Below are 19408 nucleotides of genomic sequence, written 5' to 3'. Positions count from 1 at the left end.
ATTTTCTGATGGACAATTAATTAACACACTGGGGGGTTGGGGTGAGGTGCGGGAGACATTCTCCGTCATCTGGATGGTTTAGGATTTCTTGCTAACTTGAATAAAGATAAACAATCTAATTTTAGCTACAGTTAATATTCCATGGTTCCCTAACTTCGACTTGTTTTCTCTCCTCGACAAGCTGTGTACACAAGTGGACATAGAAATATCTTGTGAGAGAATATATTTTATCAGTGAAGTTAATATATTCATCACGCAAAGTGCTATATTTATGAACCTGGATACATAATGAAGTTAGGTGAGTAATGTTTTAAGTTATTCTTTGTGACTTCTGTGAGAGTGGGGTATAGATGATAGTTTTAGCAACAAGTAAGGTCACCTTGAGAGGGTCGGTATTCGCCGATGGATTAGCATATGAACTTTGATTCACAAAATGAGGATCCACGATGTTCGACCTGGTAGAAGTGTGTAATCAAACCTCACAGCATTGGTTTTTGACTGACTGTGGCGTCAAAACAAACTCATTATTTTACTTGAACTGAATTGGTTGTTATGGATAGTCACGGAGCCGTGATCCAGTGTACAGGGTGTCATTACATAAAAAATAAAGTAATAATAGGATTACCAGAAAAACGGGGTGTAACACCCAAGCCAATAAGCTTCGCTCAGGAACACCAGAGTAAGTCAGTACAAGATTGAAAACTGCCCAATAATTATGTATGACAGGCTTGTCGGGTATTGCTACATGTATATGTGAAAACAAAGTTATTAAAATGAAGAGCAAAACTGACGAAAGTTACCAATAAACGTGTATAAGAGTTATATCGTCACTGCAATAATAATGAGTGTTTGTCTTTAGTATTAACATTCAAATACGTTATATCTGTATTAGCGATATTGTCTACGTTCCACCGGTGAGTAAGCCTTACCCTTACTATCTCGTAGTATAAATATTGAAAGAAATTTGTATTTCTGAAGACATCACGATACAGTTTGGATCGGTTTGGGTGGCAGCCTTGATAGCCATAGAATAGGTTCATCTCGGAATCTCCCATATCACTGGGGCTCCTCTTCAATTTAAATTGAGTTACTTGTTTCTTTCAAAACTATACAGTTTTAGAGACTAAGCATTAGTCTGAATAGGCATCACCAGTTTGGAATTGTACGATTCCGAACTTTCACGAGACTGTGTTTATGAATCATTATCAAATAGTGGTGACATGAAATCTCGGAAACAATACGCGAAATCGCGCATGCACAGAACGGAAAATTTGGACAAGGCATTAAGTAATCCGCATGCGCAGAACGATTGATTTCAATACTTCCGCTAAGCGCTTCGAGTGCAGCGTCAAACGCGGGCCTGTAATCTAACACGCGAGAACTGACCAATGAAATCTGAGATGTAGAAATACCGGTAGACGCTGTTGCTTGATTGACAATGTCAATCAAGAAAGGGAGGAGCTTGATGATATCGTTCTCTCCCAGTAAATTCCGATGTCAAATAACGACGTTATTTGGACGGAAAAACGATGGTTTCAAAACGTCCAAATAACGTCGTTTTCCCGTCCAATGACCATATATGACGTTTTCGTGTTTGCAGTGTCTGAAACACAGGCTGTCACTCTGGTTGATCCCTCTGGGAATTTCCAACATCATCTGTGTCATCCCACTTCCGACCCCAGAAAGTTGTGTGGCGGAAAATATGATATAGTTTACAACTAGAATATTTCTTTTCAGAAACATGACTTGAAATGGGGTTGAATTATAATACATGTAACGAGAAAGATGAGTAAAACTGACAAAAAATAGTGAGAGAATCAATAATATAAAAGTTGGAAACTGCAGGAATTCGCTGACGTTTAATGAGCAATTTTGGACACTTGAAACTCTCTTCACATATCTCCTAATTGGATTTTTTAATATATATTCATGACATGTGAATATTTCCAGAGTATTGTTTCACACAAGTAGGACATTGTTAGAATCTTCAGCTTTGCCTTCTTTCGTCTCGGACTCAGATTCCAGTGGAATCAGCTCAGCATGTACAGGTGATGCATCTGCAACTTCTTCGTTGTACACGTTCCTGAAAGCAACGAATCTGGTGCTTCACACAAATCTAAAATATGTCTCTATTCCACTATTACATTTAGAAAGGAAATGATCATGGGATCATTATCAGATTGTATTAGTGACACGTATGTATATAAATATGATAAGGTTTGACTCTATATTCAATGTCGTCTTGTTTAATTTGACCCAGATGAATAAAAGATTTACCGAAAAAGAAACCAATCATGCGACTGAAACCGTAATTTGACTGAAATTGAACTGAAGCTAGACTAATAAAACAGCATTGAAACCTGCACTGAAATTGGAATGAAACTCAAGTCCCTTACCTCAGATAAGTCTGCTGCTGACCTGTGACTGAATTGATAGTTATCAAAACTACTTACGTCCCGAGCATCTCAGCTTCCTTGATGGTTTCCGGTAGCTTTTTGTTCAGCGTTTCCGGAAGAAGCAGACCCAGAAGGGCCGCTATGATGGCGATACCCCCGAACACCAGCATGGGGAGAATCTGTCCGAAACGTCCTGATATGTACATCGTCTGAAATGTAGGGGTTATTTGTATGTAATGATCTATTTCATATGATAACGGAAATCAAAGTATAAAATCTTAAGGTGATCATAAAGTCCAAAATTCATTTATCAATTCATTTAATTCAGTTACCTCAGTTAAAACGAAACATGTAAAACCTGCAAAAGAAAAGATTTGGTAAAACTTGCCAAGCCAACAATGTAGGGGGAAAGTATACTTCCAACTCTACAGCAGACGGAACTCATTGACATGCCAAATGTCCTTGATGTGGTTGGCATGAGTTCAGCTGTGAAGGTGTAGACGGCACACATGGCAGCAGAGGCACACATATTTCCTATAATGGCGAGGAGGTTAATGGCCCATTTCTCCGCTTGTGGAGTAAAACAATGGATAATTATTAGGAGTTATGGGTAATCTCAGGGATTTGGTGGTACATTTGCTGGTACCTGCGATACATCTCTCATCGAAAAAGGAATGGACATGTCTTCAGGTTTTAATGTCAAGCAAGACGTTGCTAGTACTGAGCCGTGCCTTTGAGGTCTTACCCTGTCTTGTCCTGCATGTGGCCATAAGAGACTATTTTAATATATATGCCTTTACCCCGTGATACAAAGTACATCATATTTAAAGAATGTTTGCAATGAATATGTTTCTTTTTTATTTTGTACGAATGATTATTATGGACATGCTAATATGTGAAGTCTTGAAAATGACACCTTAAACCTTGTTCCAGTATTTCTACAAACACTTATAAACACGTTAGTGATTTTTGATAATGACACTTACGTGTATCTGAAGCTAGCACTGGAATCAAAGGAAAAATGCAAGCTGCCCCTGTTAGCAACAGAGATATACACAACAGCAGCTTGCGGCCAATACGATCCATCAGGAAAAAACAGGAAATGTAGGCAACTGCTTCTGCGATAACGAACAAGAGGAAGTTGAGGTAGATGTTACCGGAAAGATTGGTGACGTTCATACTAAGGCCATAGAAGCCCATTCCAACTGCAAACCTGAAAAAACCCAATGACAATAGGTTTTCTTCTCTTTAACGAAAGTAATGTTAAGTATGTTTAAAGGTTCCCTCGCTTACTCGTACAAATTGAAAAAAACAAGATGTTTATGTTGAATCCTATGTAAAACTTTTCTTCACTGGAATATTCTCTTCCTTTTTTTGTTGTTTAACGCCGCACTCAGCAACATTCCAGCTATATGACGGCGGTCTGTAAATAATCGAGTCTGAACCAGACAATACTGTGATTGACACGAGCATCGATCTGCACAATTCGGAAAGGACTTAACGACTATTAACAATCTCTCCATAAACTAACAACAGGTGGCCTTCACGATTCACATTATATAGTGCTGATATTTTATTTCTATTTATTTAAAATTTGGTCAGAACTTATGTAGGGAACAAACTCGTACCAATTATAGCAGATGATCATCATTCGACGCCTCATCACAGAAGACTTCAAAAGATTCCAGAATGGTTCTTGTAATACCTCTTCCTTTTCGATATTGACCTCATCAAGTATTTGTGGATCTATTTCTACTTTGTTCTTCTTCGCAATATTTGCAACTATCCTTTTAGCTTCTTCTTGTTTGCCATGTTTCAAAAGCCATCTTGGAGACTCTGGGATAAAACTGTGGTGAAAAAATATAAACCTGGTTATCATGATTAAATTGAGAGAGCTTTCCAGTCCATCCCAAAAAGATATAATGAACCATATCACATGTTTATAATGTCAGGAAATACTTGTTCTTTGAATACATAATTTTATGAATGTAATTTAAAATAAATATTTCTATGCTTGAACAATCATATGTTAGTAAGTCACCAACTGAAGCATTTAACGTAGATGATAAAATCTATGGTCTCATTTAGTAAACTATTTGACTTTTGATACACGACCGGTTATTATTATTCCGATATCAGGCATGTACATATATTACTCCGATATGGGAACATAAAAAAGCAATACTACTGTTTCATTGCAAGTTTCTATACATAGATTGTACCTTAAATAGTTTCATGTTTGTAATACGTATAGAGTACGTCAAATTCCAAAACTTACTATAAATAAGCAAAGACAACTGCCGGGACACTGACAATCAGCTGTCGAGTCCTCCAGTCCCTGAAGAGATATGCCGAAAGTGCTGTGACCATGTTCCCCGCGCTCCAGAAGAGGTTCATGGCAACACCTGCCCACATACGCTTAGAGGGACCGACTATCTCCATGCCTGTTTCAAGACACAAATAGCACTACACTCACGGGAATGTGGATTACATATACAGACGTTGAGAGTACCACATCGTAGTCTTTGTTGTTTAATGCCAAACTCAGCTATGTAATGACAGCGGCCTGTATAAAGTCGCATCTGTGTCAGACAATCCAGTGGTTAATATTATGTGCAAAGATCCACGCAGTCGTGATACGATGGCACGCAATCAACAAGTCACTAAACTGGACAACCCGATTCGTTCAGTCGCCCATTACGACACACATAGTAATAGTGAAATAGAACGATTGTTCAAGATATACCTTGTCATTTATAATAATAATAATAATAATAATAATAATAATGATAATAATAATAATGATAATGTGTTGAGAAGATCAGCAATCCTGCAGAGTCCTTCGCTTGTATCTTAAGCGAAATGATGGGGTGGCTCGATCATTTTATGCCATGCTTGTGGTTTTGACACAGAGGACCATCCATGGTACGACCCAGAATATGCAGAGGGCGTCATGGAAAATGATAAATAGAAAATCCTTTGGAATAGGTCCATTTACAGCCTCAGACGTATCCAGGCCAACAAACCTGATCTTGTCCTTTTTGATAAATCCAATGAAATCATTTATATCATTGAATTTTCTGTCCCCTTTGACACTAATGTGTTTGACAAGACTGAGGAAAAACATGGCAAATACTCGCTTTCGAATGTTACACTTGCATCTCAAGTACCAAGTTGTCCGACTCCCCATTGGTCTTGGTGCCTTAGGTTTGGTATCTCCAAATCTGCTGACTGACATTGGGGGAGTACCCGTGTTTGCTACCAGGAATACAGCCCTTCTGACAATCTGGGTAATGCAGAAGTCTGCAGTGTTGGGGAGTCTTCACATTCTCCGAAAAGTTCGGGGTGGGTTTGACTAGGCTTCGCCTTCTTGGGAGAAGTCCCATTCGCTGTCTGGGCTGCGTGTAGAGGGGGCAAGGGCCCTGAGCCGATGATGAGCCTAACCAGTCTGACTACCAGTCTGACTACCAGTAGTTACATGTGGAGAGACTACTACTACTGCTACTGCTACTGTTACCTGTAGAGAGAATTCCTCTTCCTTAATGTACCACGCGTTTTAAGAAGACATGCAAGGGACAAACATGTAAGTGCCATTTACTAAAATGACCAGCACTGGATATATAACTTTACACCAACTGACTTCTGGAATAATGCCATATGATGTCAATCACTGGATTGTCTAGTTGATTGATTATTTACAGACCGTCGTCATATAGCTGGAATATTGCTAAGTGCGGCGTAAAACAACAAACCAACAAACCAACTTTTAGTGTCAATATAATATAAAGTTGTTTGGTTTCTATTTTGTAAATGACATTTTACTGTATTCATGAATACAAGTACATAGGGTTAATTATGATAATTCGTTTATCAATTGCACACTGTTTATCAATACTGACGGAGTGGGTGATGCCTGTACGTCGCCGAAGAACATGTTCATTTAATTACAAAGTCAGTCTGTAATATACACAGGAGTCTATAATCCCTGTTATATATATATATATATATATATATATATATATATATATATATATATATATATATATATATATATATTTATATATATAGTTATGCAGGTGATCATATAAAACTGGACCCACGAAATTAAGTGGGCAAATACTTAGCTTGTATGTATTTTTGTAGATATGACACATTCTGGTTAATGGTGGATATACCAGACACAAAGACACAAACAGTTAATGACATGGTGACTGATCCATGAATATGCAACCAGAACGAATCGTGTATGTTTCCCCGCAATCCCGATGCGTATCTTTGTTTAATTATAGTTCATTCTGAAACACGGGTGGTGAGAGGCAAAATCAATGGCCCAACCTCAATTTTTAACCCAATGTTAACACATGTTAACGTGTTTACGTCGTACTTTCATTAACCTAAGTTACCCATTCACACAGACCTCATTGGGTGCGGTACTTTGGTTAGCAGCCTCCGATTGACGGCATCGTTAAAGCAAATTAGTTCATGTATTGATTCAGTCGAGAATAAAAGCATTAAAGAATTAATATAATTTACGGGGAGTTGATAGTATATATGTATTCAGGGAAAGGAAATTAAACTTTAGATAATCATTGTTGATGCAAATACTATATGTATGTAGTTAGGGAAAGGTAATTTAACATTAGATTGTTGATGCAAATACTTTACAATCAATAATGAAACCTTGATGAAGATTTATCATTGCTGTTTGATGTTCTCCGCGGTTTATAAACTTTCTTGTTTTACATGCATTACAAAGAAAAGGGACCACCTCCATGGTCTAGTGGTAGAGCGTCCGGCCGGAGAGCGGAAGGTCCGGGGTTCGATCCCCGGCCGCGTTATACCAAAAGACGTTAAAAGATTATACTTGTTGTTACCCTGTCTGGCGCTCGGCATCAGGGGGATAAAACAAGGACTGGTCGGCTCGGAGTCAGTATACTGTGTCTGAGTAGGGTATTCATGTTAAACTGTGGCGTGGTATCTCAGTGTGCTAGCACTATAAATCGGCATGAGTCCGGACTAGTACAAGCAGCCACACACACACGTCCATGCAAGTCGCTATATAAGTGCAATAATCTTGGACGCGACATAAAAAAGTCATAAATAGTATGTGTTACCTCTTTTACAGGACAGTGATTTTCTTAGATAATGACGACAATGGCCTTTAGTAACTGAATTTACGAATCTCACCGAGTCTATAATATCGTTAAAAGGATGTTTTCCGGCGTGTTCATTCTACGCTGCTAACTGTAGGATATTGTTGACATGACTGCACTGCATAAGGAAAAAGGTCGGCTTCACAATGCATGTATTCTCTGATATTTGAAAGAGGTTAGAGGCCCAGATTAAATTGCTCTTATTCTTCGAGAAAATTCAATAAAGACCATTCTTAGGATCATATTAAAACATTTCAGATTTCAGTGTCTTCATGTAATAGATGCGGGTGTCATTTCGATACCTATTGCTTCTGTTCAATGTCGTCGGTATGACTCCTCAGAAAAGTTTAAAACAAATCATGGTCAGGGTTGAGAGGCTGAATCCCATTCTGTTCCATACGCTTCTATTTGTCCACAAACACAAGCAATCTTTGCAATTGTCTGCAAAAAGCATCGCGTGGCATGTCATTGCCTCATACGTTATTTGCATATTAGTACGCGAAACATTGCGTCCTGATAATACAGCCAGGCTGTGAAAGTGAATTAAAGCTGGAGACGTCCACAAATACATGTGTAGCGCAGCCGTGTCGAAGCCAACACCAAAACCTCCGCTACATGCTACATGTATGTCCCTCTTTCTTTGTTAATAGTACTTGTACTTTGTGATGGCAGAAAGTCGGGGATAAGGAAATTAGTTCATAGACATACCAAATACGAAGCACACGAGATATTGGCCAATGCAACAGATGTGGATCGCGAAATCAAGGAAGAGGACCACAGGGGCTGAGTTCGACCACACCAGACAGATACTGAGCAGCACCAGCATGAACATGTTGCAGATTATAGCTGGTCGTCTTCCAAATCTGCAGAAAACACAAGATAATCTGCAACATTCTGCATAATAGTGTACAGAATTTATGAATGAATGTGTCGTTTTTCCACTAGGCATATCTTAGTGTATAATGAGATACAGGCACTTCACGACATAACAGAGGGCCATTGTGGCACATGAACAGTACCATGTACACAGTAAGCGAATGAATGAATCTTATTTATTTATTTCCTGCAGTCATGTCGAAGAGTTGTGTTAGATACAATCATTTAGATCACAACAGGTTATATACACATCTGCAGAGAGTAGTTTCAGGTAGAGCAGTGATAAATGATTTCGCGAGGACACTCTTTTAGCAAATTAAGAGCCAGGTATTAACCATTTAACCCCGATAGCACATAGTGGACGGTCGGTCGTTTCTGGAGAGACGGTGTTGCCAAACTAGTGTCCGGATAGGTTCCACACAACATGTTGTCAACCTCAGTTGCATACGATTTCAGCACTAAGTCATTAATCATGCGCCACTTTATTGCGTGGATAGATAACTGTTTGTCATCAGTCACGAATCTATGAATATTCAAAGTAAGTCACACAGGTTTACGGTCGGATACATAAAATGGTATATTTGTATTAATTGCTGTTTTCAGAATGCATTATGTCGTAAATCCATGAACAAAAATATAGTCAATCAGTGACACCTTAGTAAGGATTTATTGAGGTCAGGCTCGGTTGATTGTTTGTCATCCTACCCCGACGGCGTGAATCGTGGATTGGATGGATTAGGTCCAGACGCGATTATTTACAGGGCGACGTCATTTAACTGGAATGTACCACACTTAGCAATATTCCAGCTATACGGCGGTCTGTAAATAATAGAGTCTGGACCACACAATCCAGTGAGTGACACCATGAGCATCGATCCACACAATCGGGATCGATGACATGCATCAGCCAAATCAGAGAGCCTGACCACCCAATCCCGTTAGCCGCCTCTTCTTACGACAAACATAGTCGCCTTTTATGGCAAGTATGGGTTGCTTAATACCCTAATCATTTAATTAGTACAGCAACATTCTCTCTCTCACTAACATCGAAGATTCCCCGTCCTGGCAACTCACATATCTGCCAATGGTCCGTTGATGAGACCTCCAACCAAATGCCCAAACATACCCAGCATTCTGGTATGACTCACGTAGGACTTCTTCTCGCAAACAAAACCCATCTGGAAAGAAATCAGTACAATCGGCCATACATAATGCACTGTGCATACATGTGGATTAGAAATGTAAATCGTTTTTAGTCGGACAAAGTAATGTACCAGATAACCTGCAAGAATCTGAATACTAAAGTGACAATGGTCTTTCGACGCTCCTGTCATTAAGATGGAAAACTGAGTTGTCATGAAGCAGTTTTAAAGTTTTTAATATTTTTCTTTCACTCAGTCTGTCCTTTCAACCACTACTCTGGACATGGGAATCCTGATTAGCCGTCATATCTTGACCAGTAACGTTCCCACCTACAAAATGAACGTGTCTCTGAGAAATCCATATCAGCAGTATTCTTTACAGCTTCACAAATATATTGCAAGTAAGGCTACGGCATTTGATTTCATAAACAACCAATATTTTGGCGTTGATGATACCATACACCGTAAAATAATTAGACCACGACCATTAACGGACTACTGTTTCCTGACTGGCTGAAAATAGAATGGGTGGAGCCTTTATTTCCCACTATTGTCTACAGCTGGAGTGTATTTGTGCAAATGAGAAAAAAAGCAGTCTTTGCAGTTATTATGTTAGAATGTAAACATAGGTTACTGTGTATTGCTATTTTATCGACGTTTTATTTGCACTATGAGGGACGCAAAAGACGATGGGAGACGGGCGTTGGAGATTTTACGGGAGCACTACATTGGATGGGGTAAACCACGAATAATATCATTATACATGGAGCTTACGTCGTTGAAGATGGACGACCATGAATGAGAAGAAACTGAAAAACAAAATAAACGACAGCAAGAATGTGTGCAGAATTTAGTCCAACAACATGGTAACAGAGAACAGGAAACGGGAAGATATCCCAGGAGAGAGACAAACCAGACCCAAGTACCTGCAGGACTACGTCACAGGGTCTGAGATGTCAGAATCTGAGACGGAAGATAGTTTAATGTATACTATGGATTACTAACAAAGTGGCTGGTATTCCTGCAGCAATGTCTTCAATTTTTGCAACGAGGTGGAAGAAGGCAATGCGTGAAGAGATAGACGCTCTGAAAGAAAATGAGACATTTGAAATCACCACATTACCAGAAGGTAGATCGATGGGGGGTGGGGGGGGGGGGGGGGGGGGGGGGGGGGGGGTGGGGTGGAAGATGGGTGTTTGTTGTGAAATCTTGCCCCGATTCTGAGAAATACAAGGCAAGGTATGTTGTAAAGGGATTCCCACTGGTCCTTGGTATCGACTGTAAAGAGACTTTTGCCCAAAATGACGTCAATTCGGACTCTGATACAACATTGCAGTTCAGAAAGATGTGGTGGTTCATCAGATGGATGTAAGGACAGCCTATTTGAACGCACCCATAGGATGTAAGGACAGCCTATTTGAACGCACCCATAGACTGTGAGATATGTGTGCAGCAACTAGGAGGTTTTGCAGTAAAGCCACAGACCTGTGAGAAACTTGTTTGGTGGTTCAAGACATCCCTCCACGGCCTCAAACGCGTTCTTGGTTGAAGATCTGAACTTGAACCAATCACTTGATGATCCTTGTGTCTACTGCAAGACGACTGAAGATTCATTCGTAATTATGGTAGTGTGGGTTGATGACATCATCATTTGTGCAGAGAAGACGAGCATACTTCATGGGATAAAATATTCTTTGTGTCAGCGGTTCAAGATGAAGGACTTGGGGAAGCTTTCATGGTTCAACGACAATGTTGAAATGACATATTGAGAAGATGCTGAAGTTCAACAGTATCTTCTGGGGTGGCCCGGTCGTCTAAGGCGCCGCGAATCGCTGTGCAGAGTTGCGTCCCTTGGGCACGCCAGAAACCTATGATTGTGAGTTCGAAACCCGGTTCGCCCCGATTATGTTTCTAGGTTTGACAGCACCCGTGCTCGTGGCTTTCCTCCCACATTAAGCTGACACGCCGTAATATAACTGGAATACTGTTAAAAGCGGCGTTAAAACCAACTCACTCACTCACTCAACATGATGGACTGTAAACCAAATGCAACTCCATGTGACCCGGGCGCTGACATAGAAAGGGAGACAACTGCAACTGAACAGGGCGATCCCAGACTCGGCTCGACGGAGTGATTGTTGGAAGTCTGATCAATATTATGACTGCTACGAGACCAGACCTGTGTTATATTGTGACCAAGTTGTCACAGTATATGGCTAAGCCAACAACGACCCATTTGGGCATGGCAAAACACATTCCGAGGTATATCAAAGGTACCGCTGAACATGGACTGACGTTTTTAAAATCATGTGATCCTCTTCAACTTGTCGGATTCCTGGAAAAGCAAGAAGCAGTCGACTGTGGCATTGTCAACGTGCGAGGGGAAGAGGTGAAGCTCCTGCGACAGCTGTGGAGATTTATGACTTGTCACTGTGAAGGAGCGATAGCACTCGCAAAGAATCCAGTGACTCAGCATAGATCAAAACACATTGACATTAAATATCATTTCATCAGAAATGAAGTGCAGAACAATGTGATTAAACTGAAGTACATTGAGTCAGGGTGCAATGTGGCGGATGTGTTCACAAAACCAGTGTCATGTTGCAGGATGAGGAAACTCATCAGTAGGAGTCGTTTATGAAAATAAAGTGTTTGTAAATATGGAGAGAAATGCAGTGTTTGTAAATAGACACCATATGTGTGTATATATGTGTTCATTGCCTATAACATGTATAACAAAACAAAAACAAGTTAATATTTACTTATTAACTGGGATTGTTACAATGTAAACTTAAGTTACTGTGTATTGATATTTTGTGGACGTTTTATTTGCACTATTACATGCTTTACCTGATCTCATACATGTATGTTAACCGGAAATGATGATCAGAATTAACTGCCCCAGATGTTTGAATATATTTGTCTCTTGACATTCATGCATCGTCGATGTCAGACATGTGTACGCCCCTGTCAACAATTTTGTATTCAACGAGTATATTTGAAGCCACTATCAAACAAACGGTTTGCAGTATGGCGAATTCAACATATTATTTTCCATGTATATATTTATAAGAATTACTTCAATATATTTTTAGTTTATGATATTCTGAACCGCAAATGAAACGTCACCATGGATAGATATATGAGAAACCTTATTTATCCAAACACTGTAAACATACTTTGAGACATATTTAAAAGATGAAACTTGGCAAAACTGATTATCAAGCTTGAAATTAAAGTGTCAAAATGTTCTTTAAGTGAAACACAACACTAGTCTCTGAGAAAATGGCATCATAAGTAAGTATCTCGTGTGTCCGCCATGTGTATTGATGACTGCCGTGGAATGGATGAGGCGGTTGATGGGGGAACGCCTGACGCAGTTCAGCTGCAGTTGTCGGCCTTGATCGACCGTCTTTGAATCTCGTCCCACAGGTACTCAATGGGATTTAAATTGGGACTGAGGGCAGGCCACTACATGGTTCTGATGCCATTCTGCTGGAGGAAGTCTCTTGTTGCTCTCGCAGTGTGGGCACGGGCGTTATCATGCTGAAACTCGTGGATGCAGCGACGTACCAAATGAGGTACGGCGTGTGGTCTCAAGACTTGATCAATGTACCGAGCTGCTTTGACACCATTGCCTCTCCCTGGACCGATGTTCTGGAAGACCACAAGGCCGACCCTCTGTGCAAGACCAATTCCACCCCACATCATGATGCTATGACCACCCCACGAGTATCTCTCAACAACACAAGCATCCGAATGATGTTCACCACGGCGTCGCCAGACTCTCTCTGCCATCCGCTGTGGAGATAAGTAACGGATACGCCTGAGAAGAGGACTCTTCTCCGCTGCTGGTGGCGCCAATGCTGGTGCTGCGTTGCCCGCTGAAGACGGTCCCGGCGAAGACGTGGTGTGAGAATGGGTCCTCGGTGTGGCCTGTGACAGTGGAGGTGTCTGCTCGTCAATCGTCGACGCACGGTGTCCGCACTAATATGTTGCTGGTGTGTCCCCATGAGCTGTCGAGTAGTTTCCACAGCACTAGCAAAACGATCTTGAAGATGCTGTCACACAATCTGACGATCCTAATTAAAGTCGTTGGTCTTCCACTACTCGGCCGGTCATCTGTAGTGTTGGTGGAGCCTGTATATGGTCCTTACGTGGACTTGAAATGATTAGCTACTTGCCGGGCGGTTTGTCCAGCTTGCAAGCGTCCAAGGTCTTGGTTTTGTGATTTCTTGTCAATCTTGGCATGTGTCAGCAATTCAATAACGAATGAATGTGGGTGTATTTTTATAGGGCAAGAATTGGGGGAACGCATGTGCATTTCAATTTGCACAGAACTCACGTGCATCCAGTTACCATGGCCGTTGCCATGATGCGTTTGGGCGATCGGTTTTATTGTCATCTGCTTTGTTTTTTATTCATCAAAATTCATTTTTCCTGACAAGGTAATGTTTAATTTTAGAAACTTTGACAAAAAATACCCAGATATTTAAATGACAACTTTTCATGCACTGTTACGTGGGCTGACGTTTCTTTTGCGGTTCAGTATATGTCATAAACAGTACAATACACATTAAGTAAATCGGTCTTGTGGAATTACAGTGTGCAGACCTTTTAAAAATGTGTTACCAAGATCATTTTGTAGAGACTATGAAGTTGGTGTCCTACGTCATACACATACACAAAGACGTTAAAAAATGGTACTTGTTGTTTCGCTGCCTGCATCTGGTGCCGAGCATTAAGGGGGAACAACAAGGACTGGCTTTCTTTCACAATATGTCTGTTATCAATGTTAAACTGCGACGAGGTATCTCGGTGGGCTATAGCTAGCTATAAAAAAAAACCCCAGAAAAGTTCTAACTAGTTTAATCAGCCTCGCACAAAAGTACATACACGTCGCTATATGAGTGAAATAATCTTGCACGCAATGTTAAAATCCATTTCATCTCTCTTCACTTCACCATATGGCGGATACACGAATTACATACTTGACTCATTGACCCGTGAAGATCCGGGGTAGAAGAGGTATTCAGCAACCCATGCTTGCCGTAAAAGTCGACTATGCTTGTCGTAAGAGGCGAGTAACGGGATCGGGTGGTCAGGCTCGCTGAATTTGGTTGATGCATGTCATCGATCCCAATTGTATGGATCGATGCTCTTGACAGTAATCACTGGATTGTCTGGTACAGACTCGATTATTTACAGATTGCGGTCATATATCTGGAATATTGCTGAGTGCGGCGTTTCACAACCAACCAACCAACCAACCAACTTGACTGATATCCTTCGTAGAACAGGTTGTTTCATATCTTTTCGGACAAAACATTTAAATATTGTGGTATTATGTTGCTTTTATTTATACATCCGATCTAAAAGGGCGGGGCTATATAGTTATTCCAAGAGTTCCGTCCGTCCGAGGACATTTTTATGTTCGACCTATGACTTGAAAACTGACTATGGCATGGACTCTTTTCAAAGTTAGGGAAGAGTTTCCATACGAATAGTAGTGGTACAGTGCAATGTTTAATTTTAATATGTATTCTTAAAACAATATGATGTTTTTCATGTTTTGAACTTAGAATATTTGTTAACTTCAACATTTGTGCGACTACTAACTTTAAAAAAAACCCGACTTCATGAATTCTTTTTCCAGTTGGGGTACAGTTTCTATAGAAATATGAGAAGTAGAGTCCAAAGTGGATTTTCTGGATTTTCTGAATAATTAATTCCTTCCTTATGTTTTGAATTTTGAAATATGTTGGTGTCGAAGTCCGGGGTAATAGTGAGCCCTGCTCATCCTTTGTCATGTTCCAATTGAACCTACCTGGACACTTGTGCGACTTATTATGGATGAAAAAATCTGCATTTCTTCACATTTGGTTACAACTCACCGTGTCTGAAACTGTGGATATAAACTGTGATTGATCGTACACCCAGCCATTACAGGGTTCTGTGATGTTTCTTGTGGACGACCAAACATTGGAGGTATTGGTTTGTCGATACAGTTGGCACTGGGAATACTTTTCGTCACCATAGTATCCATTTGTCATGGGAATGGAGCGGTTCACGAGTTGTTCGTGAAGGTCATTCTGAACTTTGTAGGTGTCATTGGCAAATCCTGGAATAGCACACCTGTCATTAGAAACAACATAGTGAGTGTTATGTCAACATGTTACAATATGTTAATATTGTGTAACAAAGTGAGGCATTTGTTTTAAGTTTGTTTTAAATGCAAATTTTACAGGGTCATGCATGGATGAGGAAAGAGAACAGCTGCCCTTTATATTGCAGCAATATGACCATGTGTCAGCTGGTCGAAGGAGATAATAGTTTCTAAACATGCACGTCAAGTCATATATTCTATATATAATTGCGCGTAACAATTAGGATCCGTGTGATGCTCATGGAATCGCTGAAGTCAGTGTCCATTTAAAAATGCAAAGGCATAACTCTATAGAGTAAAGTATAACAACCGATATATCCAACTTATCCAACTGCGCCCCTTTGAAGAAAATAATCATTTTCAATGCGAATGTGAACCCAGGATTATAGAATCCAGTCATTGCTGACGGGCCACAACTTTGCAAATCGAATTACGATGCCTTAGATCACTACATGTAGGCCACATGTGCCCGCTTATATACTGCACACATCTGTATTTCTGAGTACGATAAAAACGACGCTGACTTAACAGCTTTGTGAAATACAAAGATATAATAAATCTTTCCCTAACTGAAAATGATTAGCTGTTGTACAGCAAAATATACACTTGTAATTTAATTAAAGATGGTTGTGGTATAAGCAGCATCGTGCAAAATATGTGTGTTTGTACCCTCAGATCATACACATAGAAGCACTTATATAACAACAGACAATTTAGGTGTTCTTCTTCAGTCCATAAATAAACCTACTCTCTGACTGACATATGTAGGGGATACTGACCAGCTAGAAACATCCATAAGAATGCGACAAGATCTAAGATGTTTCGCTGACTATCCATACCTATGTTCAGGAACTGCAAACAAAAACACTGCTGTCTGTATGACCTGGAGAGACTGTGGTATTGCTGGCAGGCACAGAAGTAGGTACAACCATTTCTGGTACGGGCCAAACTCCCCCAGTTGCCTCAACACGTCGTCGAAGTTCATCGTTTTGGAAAACCACCAACCGCTAGTTGGGAAATTAACAGAGAATTGAAGGAAACTGCAGCAGTGAGTCAACAACATTCAAAGGCGTAGCCTCTGTATGAACACGGTGCTCGTGTAAACAATTATAAACAGCAGCTGTAATTATGTAAATATATGTAACTTTATGCTAATGTAACATTATGCGGTACGATGCACACACGTATAGTATACTGATCAATAGGTCTCATTTGATTACTACACAATTCGCGCCACCTATATTTCATACAGAAGTAGTCGTAGTAAAATGTTTATTAAAGTGTAACACGCACAACATGTACAATATAAAATCGATGCACATAGGATAAAAGGTGTATGGAGTGCGTCCAGCCAGACATTGGCTTATGAGACACTATATGCATGAGGTCAATATAAACAAAATATATACATAATATATATAATGTGAGCGGTGGTAAATTTAGCTACGAAATCAGAAGACTCACAGGAAACAATAACAAACTCCTCGATTCAACAACGAAAGAAATAGAAAGGATAGGGAGAGACAGAGGTAATTCAATAATCATGGTGACGACTGTCGTCTCTTAAACATTTAAAAAGCGTTGCGGCAAGCAATTTTTGTAAAACGTTTGAATTCATAAAGTTAATAAATTTCTCTTCTTCGGATATCACATTAAAATTTCGGTTGTTTTCTTCAGTTGCACAATATAAATCATGCCGTTAATCTTCATAAAAACTGCATCGTAGTAAATGATGATATTCATCTTCCACCAAATCGCAATTGCAATATTTACATAACCTCTCCGATAGTGGTATAGGAGGCTTTGAATATCTGCCTGTCTCAACAAACAAAGGTAAAATTCCACATCTAAACTTGGTTAAAATACGGCGGTGGTCTCTATACAAAATATTTTTAACATTATTTTTAACGACTTCCTGGTACGAGATGGGCATGTTTAGCTCGAGCGTATCCATCTGCGCGTGCTCTGTACCGTTACCTACACGTTCACACACTTTCTTATAGTGTCTTCATCAAATAATCTTTTATCTGTACCGTTATAAAGCGTGTTGTACAAGTCCCTCCAGTGTTCAAGCACGGTGTCAACACCACTATCTTGTGAGCCGCCATACCTTGTAGATTCCATAGGAATAATGTTGAATGATTTTCTGTCATTAGCTAAACCTAAACGACCAATTTTCTTCCACAAATCTCTTACTTTGTGACTGTTATGTAGGTTCAAAATTTCTGATTGTTGTTCTATATGTATATATATCTGAGAGAAAAGGTATACATATACAGCTTTCATAGTCCGCTTTTGCTGAGTGCTTCCTTTGAAAGATAACCAAGCCTTCTCCTTTAAACAAACGCTGTTCCACCTTGACTGCAAGTCATCCGACCAGTAGGGTTTAGATCTACGTGAGTGTCTATTGTTACTGTTAGAATGTCTTGTATGCACTTTTTTCAGCTTAGTTTTCATCTCGTTATGAATAAATTCTGCGAATGCAGTAAAGGCAGCTGTTACGTCGTTTTCTTCATACAGTTCTTCTTCTATCTTAACAATTACCTCTTCCAGTAATTTCAACGAACTGGTGTCGTTCAAGAAAGTATCCGACAGACATGTCACATGGTATTTTGTGCCATGTGTGGCAGACTGACAGTGTTGACCTTTGCTTCTAAATTTACTATTAAGCACATTTATTGTCACATGAAGCAACGAAAGATCTGTAACGTTGCTACTACCAGTCTGATCTGTACAGTTTATAACATCAGACATTAAATGCACGTTAAAGTCAGATACATCAGGCACAATGAAATAATCCAACATGTCTCTGGGCTTAACATTATCTACACTCTTCTGACTCTTCTCCGATTCGTGCATGAAAACTATTTTACCCAAATTCTGGTATTCATATATGTGTTTAATCAGTGTATCAAATAAGCCTTCCTGGTCACATGATCTTGCCTAGCCAATAGGAGGAAGGTATGCCACTCCTAAACATAAACTGTCGTCTGCTTTTCCACTGTCTACCAAGAGCCAGAGAACACCTTCATGATCACTGTCCAAAACCTCGACCTGATGGTATAGTAATATACTTCTTTACAAATATTCTCACTCCCCCTGATCCGAATGTAAACTGGTCCTGTTATTTCCAAACCAGTCATAATCTTCCAAACTGATCTTTTCACCTTTTCTTAAAAATGTTTCACACACACAAGTAATGTCATAATCATAAGATTTTGTAACATTCAATCTAAATTGACTATTATTTACACCTTTAAGAGACCAGCTGCCAACATTCCATAAACCAAGCCAGACTCCCTGCAGATGTGTCGTCGTTGTGTTGCGTTTTGTTATGTATCCTTTACGGTTCACTGTGTAAAGGTTATCTTTCCCTATTTCTCTGATCAATGTTCTGAGGTTAGTGTTATTCATTCTCTTCCCAGGCGTTGTGCAATGTTCTATATAAATATCCCTGTATTTACGAGAGTCGTTCAGCGTAGATTTAGCCTTCATAACATCAGTTTTTGATTCCAAAGAATTCAGAGTTGCAATGACCAAACCTGTGCATTTACCCCTAGGCCTCTTCCTTTCAACCTTGTTGAAGTTAACATCACGTAGTTTCAGGCAGTCACGCAGAAGCGCCACCACCTGGTTCTTTGTCACACGAGAATCCGTATCTATGTGAAAATTCAG

At 39.8% G+C, this 19408-nt stretch overlaps 1 protein-coding gene across 1 annotated transcript; it reads right to left on the bottom strand.

Moving 5' to 3' along the window:
• Positions 1-1959: 1959 nt before the first annotated feature.
• Positions 1960-16718, bottom strand: LOC139475335 (organic cation transporter protein-like). Its single transcript, XM_071258559.1, has 10 exons — positions 16573-16718; positions 15462-15702; positions 9500-9603; positions 8258-8412; positions 4675-4840; positions 4025-4243; positions 3383-3609; positions 2785-2966; positions 2454-2605; positions 1960-2083 (listed from the first exon to the last, which is right to left on the bottom strand). Exons 1-10 carry the CDS (start codon positions 16716-16718, stop codon positions 1960-1962), a joined length of 1716 nt encoding a protein of 571 aa, XP_071114660.1.
• Between the last annotated feature and the right edge of the window lie 2690 nt (positions 16719-19408).

This window comes from Haliotis cracherodii, unplaced genomic scaffold, assembly GCF_022045235.1.
Source record: "Haliotis cracherodii isolate W230 unplaced genomic scaffold, xgHalCrac1.p SCAF_3, whole genome shotgun sequence".
Lineage (NCBI taxonomy): Eukaryota > Metazoa > Mollusca > Gastropoda > Lepetellida > Haliotidae > Haliotis > Haliotis cracherodii.
Note: the sequence above shows the minus strand (reverse complement) of the source record. Positions and strands in the feature narration are given on the sequence as shown.

Bases quoted from the DNA above. Each gene is read 5' to 3' on its own strand.
- LOC139475335 (XM_071258559.1), bottom strand. From the start codon at position 16,718: ATGAACTTCGACGACGTGTTGAGGCAACTGGGGGAGTTTGGCCCGTAC. The intron at 9,604-15,461 runs GTGAGTTGTAAC...ATTTCTTTCCAG, and splicing joins TATCCACAGTTTCAGACACG to ATGGGTTTTGTTTGCGAGAA. The intron at 2,084-2,453 runs GTAAGTAGTTTT...CGTTGCTTTCAG, and splicing joins GAAGCTGAGATGCTCGGGAC to GAACGTGTACAACGAAGAAG.